Genomic DNA, 10,335 nt, shown 5'->3' on the forward strand with positions numbered 1-10,335 from the left:
TTTCATAATCGAAATCAAGGTGCTCCTCCCTATCATCTTCGTCAATCATATTATGTAATATAATGCAATTCTTCATTATGTTGGCAAGCATTTTCGGATCCCAAAAACGTACAGCACCACCTATAATTGCGAATTGAGATTGAAGGACTCCGAATGCCCGCTCTACATCTTTCCTGGCAGACTCTTGCATCATTGCAAAATGTTGTCTCTTTGCTCCTTAGGGAGAAGAAATTATTTGAACCAGTGTTGCCCATTGAGGGTATATACCACCAGCAAGGTAATAACCCATATCGTAACTATATCCATTAATAGTGTAATGGAAAGGGGGAGCTTTACCCTGCGCAAGATTAGAAAACAAAGGCGATCGGTCCAACACATTCAAGTCATTGTGTGAGCCAGGCATTCCAAAAAATGCATGCCAAATCCATAAGTCATAAGATGCTACTGCTTCAAGAATAATGGTTGGCTTTTTTTGATGGCCTATATATTGACCTTGCCATGCCTTTGGACAATTTTTCCACTTCCAATGCATGCAATCTAAACTTCCCAACATACCAGGAAACCCCCGAACCTCCCCAATAGCAAGTAATCTAGCAATGTCAGTTGGTGTCGGAGATCTCAGATATTCTACTCCAAATATTTCAATTACCGAATTACAAAATTGTTGTAAACTTTGAATTGCAGTGCTTTCCCCGATACGTATGTAATCATCAACTGCATCTGCTGCGACACCATATGACAATATTCTCATCGCTAAAGTCATTTTTTGTAGGGGAGATAATCCAACTACATGAGCTGCATCTTGTTTTTGAACAAAATATGAATTGTGTGCTTGGATTGCATTCAAAATTCGCAGATATAAAGGACGACGCATTCGAAAACGTCTCCAAAATATTATAGGTGAATACACTGGATTTACAGCAAAATAATCTGCAAACAATCTGTCATGACCCTGCCTTCTATCTCTGCGTATATACCTATAGCCTACAACAGAACCACCTATTTTCTTTGAGCTATCACTTGACTTAAGAATCTGAAGCATATTACTATTATTCTGCTCATAAGCCCCTAAAAGTGTGACCATATATTCATCACCAGACTCATCATTAGAGGAGGAGGAAGAAGAAGAGGATGGAAATGAAGTCAATATCATGGATTTGAAGGTATTCATTATTCTCTGTTTGGTGTAAGCTATGATCGTATCAGTTGTGCGGAGTTGTCTGGCATATGGATAATGTGTTTGTATGAGATTTTAGAAGCAAATCATTGTTAGAGGTAAACCAAAATGAACATATATGTAATGGAGGGAAAAAGAAATAGGAAAACAAATGGGAACAGAAATGGAGAGAAACTAAAAAAAAAAAAAAAATTAATTGCCTTACCGGTCAACCGGCCGGTCGACCAACCGGTCGCTCCTCTCCCAGTTCACATAGGTGGGTTCAAACAGTTCAAAAAGGTAAAAAAAAAAAAAAAATTTTACCCTCACCGGTCAACCGACCAGTCGACCCACCGGTCGACCAACCGGTTGACCTACGAATTTTGATGCACCATTGGAGCACCTGACATCAAATTGAGAAAATGAGCCATTTTTTACTCAAATTTGATGAAAAATTTGAGTAACAGTTGGAGATGCTCTTATGTAGCTGTACGGGGAGCAGATATTCCGGCGTGCCCGTATTCCTTTCTTCCGAGCTCCGTCGATGTCCGATCACCTGCGAGTCAATAAGGATGAGCTACCCGGCGGTGTGTGGCCGGAAAAACCCCTCCGACGGTCAAGTTAGCACACACCTTAGAGGGAATAGAGAGAAGGGAGAGAGGGTTTGTGTGTAGGGATTTTCTTACAGAGTGTTCGTTTGTCCCGTATGGGGGGCGCAGACAGGCTTATATACCTTCTGTGCCCCATATCCACTCCCTGTCATCTCCTGACACGTGGCTCTGCTATCCTATCTGTCAGCTTAAACCATGCCGTTCATCACCTGCTCTCAACTGCCTGCCAGCATAGCTGGAGCTCGGCAGCCGAGCTGCCCTACCTCGGTCATACCATGCTTCATACCTTAAGCGCCCGACCGGATAACCGAATGAAGGACCGGGCTAGGCGGCATCTCGGCAAAGCTTAGCCCGGGATCCTCCTTTGGTCGGTCTTCTCGCCGGTCAGTCAGCTACCTCGACTGACCGCGCCTTTCCGAGCGCCGGCCTCTCGGTCTGTCTGATCTCGACAATCCTCAGACCGAGCATCCTGGTCTGACCGGTCACTTCCTGGCCGAGCACCTTCTGCACGGTTCGGGGCAGCACATAGTCCAAACTCTGCCTGGCCCAAGTTCTGGTAGCCCATCTCCGGGTGAACAGTCGATCATCTCGGCCCACTGCTCTGCTGGGCCCCCAACCTGTTCGGTTTATACCTCGGCCCAACGCCGGAGCATAAATCACCCTCTCAATTGCCCCTTAATTCCGTCCGCGGAAGCGTGACTGGGATTATTCACCTCGTCCGAGATAACGTTTATCCGGTCATCAGGATGCCAAGCTTCGACCGAGCTAGTTGACGCAATTGTCCGCAGATTTGACCGGTTATATTCCTCGGCTGACCTTTCCTCGTTGAAAGCAGCTCGGTTGGCTCTTCGTCTTTTCAACCCGTCGCTTCAGTCCTGCCAAAGCCATAAATGGTGACACGTGGCGGTCTGCCATTGGTCATCGGGCAGCCAACCCGCCGTTTTTGCCAGAATTTGAATTTGGGCGGTCTCTAACGCCTATACAAATTTGCCCCCCCCCCAGTTCCGTTTTTCCTCTACTGCTGCATCCATCTCTGTCAATTCTCAGACCCAAGCTCGACTGCCATCCTGCCATTCTTCGTGTTTGGGAAGAACACCTTCGGCCCTTCACAGGTAAGATGTCCAATCTCTCTTATGTTGCTATTTACTCTTATTTTGCACACATTAGGACCCGAAAACATAGCTTTTAGGGCTTAGACCATAGAAAACGTCCTAAACCTCCCACTGTTCTTGGTGTTCTTCGTCTTCCTGAAGAACATCGAAGAACTGGGGTGAATCGGGCTCTGGGCCTTCTTTTGATCCGAAAAGTTAGCCAAACCGGGCAAACAACGTGTTTGTTCCAATCATGGCAAAAACCGAGATAACCAAAGGGCTTGGTCGCTTAACCGGGCTAACATCAGGTCTGCTTGGGCGACCGAGCTCCTTAATCAGACAACCGAGGTAGTTTGGCCCCCTTACCGACCGAGCTGAAGTCTAGCTCTCTTAGCGAAACCACACACTTACACTTACCATCCTCTTCCTGCAGAGTCCAAGGGGACCCCTGTCATTCCTGAACTTCTCAGGACCGAGCTGCAGCAATTTATCACCGTGCCCAACCCATCAACCGGGCTATAGTAAGTCGGCCACAAATGGGGAAGTTCCGCTTCCTTGTGGATACTCCGGCCGCGCTAGCCGCTTTCAGAGAGGACTACGGCGTCCCGGCCAACGTCCATCTCGAGCTGGCCGAAGAAGAGACCACGCCTTGGGGTAGGGAGGAATGCCCCTTCACCGTGCTATCCATCGTTGAAGGGGGTCTTCGTTTCCCACTCAACCCTCTCATAACCGAGTTCCTCCGCCGAACCGGGCTGGCACCCACACAGGTGTCCACCAACACATACAGAATAATCAACGGCGTACACGAATTGAACTAACGGCTGGGCGCCAACTTAGGCCTAGCCGAGATATTAAGGCAATACACTATGGGCCACACCGGTGACGGCCTGGCTTACTACCTGAAAATAAGACCGGGCAAGGAAAAAATCGTAACCGGCACCCCGGACAAAGATATGCACGATGATGATTTCTTCTGGGTGTCCGGCAACTACGAAACAGCCGAGGTGCCGGGCTGGTTCATAAGCAAGGACTTCGGTTCTTCATGTAAGCCACTCCAACTTGCTCGGTTAACTTTATTCTTTAGTTTTACTAACCGGTTTCCCTGTTTCTTTTACAGCTATCCAAGCCTTGCAAGCCAACTACCAATTCCCCAACGTCGAGGCAATTCGGGCCGTGCTTAGGTACCGTCACCGAGACTGCAACGAATTGCTCGGCTACACACCGACTTACAGATATTCTGCTCCGCGCCGGAGTAGAGTAACTGACTTCCTTAGAGCTCCTTCGCCACCTCCAGATCCAACACTACCAGACGTCCCATTAATCCGGTTAACTGACGAGCAAGAAATGGCCAAAAGATCTCGGATCAAAAACCTTCTAACCGCGACCTCAGCCGAGATACCGAGCGTCACCACCCGTTCCCCGGCTGCCGGTCAATCGAGTGCAGCCGTCGTAGCCCTTGCTTCTCCGGCTCCAGCTGCCGTGCAATCCGCTAGAGAAGCGCGCCGGGCTGGAAAAAGACCAAGGGCAGATCCCTCCGCCGAGCTCGTCACCGAGCTGACAACCGAGCATCCTGCTGAAACTCCTGCTCCCGTGCCCGCTTGGCGTCCTCAGCTGAAGCACCGGGGACAGGACATCCCGGCGACTGCATCGATCAAGGCAGACAAAGAACATTTGCTTGCCTTCGATCTCTCCAAAGCATTTCTCCTACCGGGCGACGTGGTAGGCAGTGACCACGTCCCTGACACCCGGCTGGTAAAATCTTCTGTGAAGTCGATGGCCAGGGTAAGTCGGCGTTCTTTTTAACATTTCACAGGTGTTTGCTCGGTCCTTCTTGCTCGGTCCCCTTTCTGATGTACTTTGCTTCTTTTTGCAGGCCATTCAAAAACAACATTTGGTCCTAGAGCGCATCCACCGGCTTAGGCAGAAAGCCAACGACACTGCGAGCCATGTTGAAAGCCTCCAAGCCGAGCTCGGCCGGGCTAAAGCTTCTCTCGAAATGGCCAACCATAACAACAATAGACTGCTCGGTCAGCTGGGCGCAGCCGAGAAAAAACAAAGTGAGCTTCAGGCCGAGGTTGACGCTTTGAAGAAGGCGAAGAAGAAGGCTTGCCGGGCTGCCAACAAGGCCGGGTTCAACGAGGCCGAGGAGAGCTATAAGAAGCAGGTGTTTGCAACACAAGACATCTACTTCAAGGCCGGTTGGAAGTCTGCCTGTGAACACCTCGGCCAGGGCTCTGACACCGACGTTTTTGCCAATCCTCCCAAAGCTTCACTACCGGTCTACCTCGTGCCATATGCAAATGATGTATTTACTGCGCTTCAAGCGGAGGCCGAGGAAGGACTTGAAGATGGAGAGGATGACACAGATTCTGAGGAAGAAGAGGCCGAGGTGCCTGAACAGCCCGGCAACGATGAGCCCGGCGCTCAAGAAGCAAGCCAAGCTGTTGACCTTGACGCTGATGCTGCCGAGGATGAGTTCGCCAATCTTTCCCCCTTAGTTTAGGTTTCTTTTCTCTGTATTTTTGCTTTCAATACACTTGATGTAACCGGGCTTTGTCCCCACCTTTTGTAATGAATTTCTTTATCAATGAAAAATTTTGAATTTTCGCCAAGTGTTTGCCCGGTAGTAATTAATTCCGTCTTCAGCAAACTATCTCGGTACGACTTATCATTTGAACACTTGGTCGACCGGAGTCCATAACATGGTCGACGCAGTTGAGCATAACAAAACAAATTCACGCACCGAAATATCCATCTCGATTGTTGCTAAGTTTGGACAAGATACCGTGTTGGACAAGACGCCAACTCTTCCAACCGGAGTACTTCATCACGGTTGGGAATCCCAAGTTGGACAGAACACCAACTCTTCCAACCGGAGTACTTCATCTCGGTTGGGAATCCAAAGTTGGATAAAACACCAACTCTTCCAACCGGAACAAATCATCTCGGTTGGGGATCCTAAGTTGGACAAAACACCAACTCTTCCAACCGGAGCAAATCATCTCGGTTGGGGATCCTAAGTTGGACAAAACACCAACTCTTCCAACCGGAGCAAATCATCTCGGTTGGGAATCCTAAGTTGGACAAAACACCAACTCTTCCAACCGGAGCAAATCATCTCGGTTGGGGATCCTAAGTTGGACAAAACACCAACTCTTCCAACCGGAACAAATCATCTCGGTTGGGGATCCTAAGTTGGACAAAACACCAACTCTTCCAACCGGAGCAAATCATCTCGGTTGGGGATCCTAAGTTGGACAAAACACCAACTCTTCCAACCGGAGCAAATCATCTCGGTTGGGAATCCTAAGTTGGACAAAACACCAACTCTTCCAACCGGAGCAAATCATCTCGGTTGGGGATCCTAAGTTAGACAAAACACCAACTCTTCCAACCGGAGCAAATCATCTCGGTTGGGGATCCTAAGTTGGACAAAACACCAACTCTTCCAACCGGAGCAAATCATCTCGGTTGGGAATCCTAAGTTGGACAAAACACCAACTCTTCCAACCGGAACAAATCATCTCGGTTGGGGATCCTAAGTTGGACAAAACACCAACTCTTCCAACCGGAGCAAATCATCTCGGTTGGGGATCCTAAGTTGGACAAAACACCAACTCTTCCAACCGGAGCAAATCATCTCGGTTGGGGATCCTAAGTTGGACAAAACACCAACTCTTCCAACCGGAGCAAATCATCTCGGTTGGGAATCCTAAGTTGGACAAAACACCAACTCTTCCAACCGGAGCAAATCATCTCGGTTGGGGATCCTAAGTTGGACAAAACACCAACTCTTCCAACCGGAGCAAATCATCTCGGTTGGGGATCCTAAGTTGGACAAAACACCAACTCTTCCAACCGGAGCAAATCATCTCGGTTTTAAACATTAAAAGAACAATCCAAGTGCTAATGCAAAATGACTTCTATAATTTGACAAAAAGAATTACATTCTGCTTTGCAAGCCAAAAAATTGCTTTACAAAAAAGAGGAAAGTAAAAAGCTTAAAAATAATACAATTTCAAGTTGGCCGCATTCCATGGCCGGGGTATGGCTCTTCCCTCTAGATCCTCCAAGTGGTAAGCCCCCTTGCCCGCCAGACCAGTGATCTTGTAAGGTCCTTCCCAATTTGCCCCTAGTTTGCCTTCTCCTAGCACCAGGGTGTTGCCCATAATTTTCCTCAAAACCCAATCCCCAACTTTGAACGGTCTGGGGTGCACTGTCTTGTTATACTTCTTGGAGAGCTCTTGTTGGTAAGCGGCAACATGGATGAGGGCTTTCTCCCGGCGCTCTTCCGCTAAGTCCAACTCCAAGGCAATAGCCTCGGCATTTAGCTCGGGCTCAAAACTCTCAGTTCTGAGGGTGGGCATTTCAACTTCCAAGGGTATGACCGCCTCCATGCCATAAGCCAAAGCAAATGGAGTTTCCCCGGTCGAACGTCGCGGGGTTGTTCGATATGCCCAAAGGACGCTCGGTAATTCTTCAGCCCACTTGCCCTTAGCCTTTTCCAACCGTTTCTTCAACCCATCCAGTATAGTCTTGTTTGATGCTTCGGCTTGACCATTGGACTGCGGGTAGGCCGGGGTGGAGTTGTAGAATTCTATCTTTAGGTCTTCACAGAATCCTCTGAATAGGCGACCATCAAACTGGGTACCGTTGTCAGAGATCAAAATCTTGGGGACGCCAAACCGCGTGACAATGTTCTGCCAGACAAATCGCTTCACGTCTTTTTCTTTGATGGTGGCCAAGGGCTCAGCTTCAACCCACTTTGTGAAGTAATCCGTGGCCGCGATGAAGAATTTCCGGTTGCCCGGTGCTGTTGGCAACGGTCCCACTATATCTAGCCCCCACATGGCGAAAGGCCAAGGACTGGTGAGGGGAAGAAGTTCCCTGGCAGGCTGGTGGATCTGATGAGCGAATTTTTGGCATTTCTCGCACTTGCGGACATATTTTTGGGCGTCGGCCTGCATGCACGGCCACCAGTATCCCTGCGAAATAGCTCGGTAAGCCAAGGACCGTCCCCCGACGTGGCTGCCACAACTGCCTTCATGAATTTCAAACAAGAAGGCCTCCACACTGTTCGGGTGCACGCACTTGAGATAAGGACCGGTGAAGGACTTCTTATACAACGCGCCTGATGGAGAGAGCCAAAACCGCTCGGACTTCACCCGGATTTTGTGTGCTTCTTTCTTGTCCGCTGGAAGAGTCCGGTCTCTGAGGAACGAGATCAATGGGTCCATCCATGAAGGACCGAGCTCGGCGCAGAGTACATCCGTCTGCCCGACGTTTTCAATGCTTGGCCGCGGAAGAAAGTCAATCAACAGGGGGTTTGGAGATGTGCTATCTACCATGGAAGCGAGGCCGGCGAGTTCATCAGCCCGGCTGTTTTCGTCCCGGCCAATCTGCTGGACTCTGATTGCCTCAAACTGCTTGATATGGTCCCTGACCAGAGCTTGGTACTTCGCCATCCTGTCGTCCTTCGCTTCATAAATCCCGAAAACTTGATTAACCACAAGCTGGGAATCACTATATACCAGAAGCTCGGCAGCCTTCATTTGGATTGCGCTCTTGAGCCCGGCAAGAAGCGCCTCGTACTCAGCCTCGTTGTTAGATGCCGGGAAGCCGAGTGTGATAGAATGCTCTACGGTTAGGCCGTCCGGGGATATAAGAACAATACCTAGGCCGGCACCATGGCGGTTGGACGCTCCATCAACAAAAAGCTTCCACATGTCCCCCACGAAAAGCTTCCAGCAGTCAGATGGGTCCTGAGAGTTGCGAAGGGCAATGGGATCACAACTGCTCGGCTGTGCGGTGTCAAGTTTGGTGTTGGCCGGTTCAAAGTCAGTGCCCCTTGGTGATTCGACACCGGACTCAGCAAGTTGGTCCGTAATGCCCAAGTCCGTAGGCGAAACACCAGGTTGCGGTGTGAAGCCGGCCGCAGGTTCTGAGCTGCCTGGAACCATTCCTTCCCCCCTTGAGGATTCGGCACCGGACTCAGCAAGTTGGTTCAGAATGCCCAAGTCCGTAGGCGAATCATCAAGTTCGGAGCTGTGTGGAACCATTCCTTCCCCCCTTGGTGATGCGGTACCGGACAGAGTGGATGGGTTGGTGATACACAACTCCGTCATCGCAACACCGGGAGGTATTACCGTGCAAACTGAGGGAATTTCGATGGTGCGCGCTAACTCCGCGGCGCGACCTTCTGCAGATAGTAGTTCCTCGGTTGGCATTGTGGGCGTCTCATCATCTGCCCCGGCAATGACGACCGGGCATACCGGATGAGTGCCAGGTGAGAACTCGGCAACAAAATCGGCCAAGGTTTGGGCTTTGATTGCGGTGCGCGGCTGGAACTTCACATCAAACTGTCCCAACTCGACCGCCCATTTTAATATTCGGCTGGAAAAGTCTGCGCGCTCAAACAAGGCCTTGAGAGGGAACTCGGTCAGTACGACGATGGTATGGGCGTGAAAATAATGTGCCAATTTCCTCGAAGCCATCATCAGTGCCAACGCTAGTTTTTCCAGCGGCAAGTACCGCGTCTCAGCCGGCAGAAGGGTCTTACTTACGTAAAAAATTGGGAGGTGCTTAATTCCTTCAGCCCGAACTAACACCGCACTTACTGCGTGCTGGGAGACGGCAAGGTAAAGGTAGAGTTCCTCACCGGGCTCTGGTGTAACCAACAGCGGCGGGGAAGACAAATAATCCTTGAGCTCAGCCAAAGCTCGGTCACACTCGTCATCCCATGAGAATTTTGACTTCAATGCTTGAAAGAAAGGGCGGCAGCGATCTGATGACCGGCTTATAAATCGATTAAGCGCGGCGGCCATACCGGCCAGATGCTGTACGTCCTTAGCCGAGCTAGGTTGTTTCAATTCTTGCACGGCTTTGATCTGGGTAGGGTCTGCTTCGATGCCTCGGTTCGTGACTAAGAATCCCAAAAATTTCCCGGATCCCACGCCAAAGGTACACTTCGAGGCGTTCAAGCGCAGCTTGTGCTTCTTAAGAATGGCGAACATCTCGGCTAAGTCGGACAGATGGTGTGCCTCATGTCGGCTCTTTACCACCATATCATCGATGTAAGCCTCCATTGTCCGGCCGAGCAAAGGAGCGAACATTTTGGTCACCATCCTCTGAAAGGTTGCCCCGGCGTTTTTCAAACCAAAGGGCATAACTCGATAGCAGAAGAGTCCCCTTGGAGTCGTAAAAGAGGTGATTTCTTGGTCAGGCCCATGCATGGCAATCTGGTGATAGCCGCGGTATGCATCCAAGAAACTGAGCCGGCTGTGTCCAGCCGTCAAATCCACTAGCTGGTCAATGCGCGGCAAAGGGAAGCTGTCTTTTGGACAAGCTCGGTTGACTGTCTTATAGTCGACACAAACTCGCCACTTTCCATTTTTCTTGGGCACCACTACCGTGTTGGAAATCCACCGAGGGTAGTGCACTTCCTGTATTGCTCGTGCCTCAAGCAAGTTCTTTACCT

General features: G+C 49.9%; 2 protein-coding genes across 2 annotated transcripts; one reads left to right on the forward strand and one right to left on the reverse strand.

Annotated features, from left to right (window-relative positions):
• Positions 1-217: 217 nt before the first annotated feature.
• LOC145805364 (uncharacterized) lies at positions 218-1,171 on the reverse strand. Its single transcript, XM_082900485.1, has one exon. The coding sequence runs from the start codon at positions 1,169-1,171 to the stop codon at positions 218-220; it is 954 nt and encodes a 317-aa protein (XP_082756611.1).
• Positions 1,172-3,111: 1,940 nt separating this feature from the next.
• LOC145805365 (uncharacterized) lies at positions 3,112-5,592 on the forward strand. Its single transcript, XM_082900486.1, has 3 exons — positions 3,112-3,166; positions 4,249-4,640; positions 4,732-5,592. The coding sequence occupies exons 1-3, from the start codon at positions 3,112-3,114 to the stop codon at positions 5,359-5,361; spliced, it is 1,077 nt and encodes a 358-aa protein (XP_082756612.1). The 3' UTR covers positions 5,362-5,592.
• Positions 5,593-10,335: the final 4,743 nt, after the last annotated feature.

The sequence above is a fragment of the Camellia sinensis genome, chromosome 13, assembly GCF_055761805.1.
Source record: "Camellia sinensis isolate YWXY chromosome 13, ASM5576180v1, whole genome shotgun sequence".
Classification (NCBI taxonomy): Eukaryota; Viridiplantae; Streptophyta; class Magnoliopsida; order Ericales; family Theaceae; genus Camellia; species Camellia sinensis.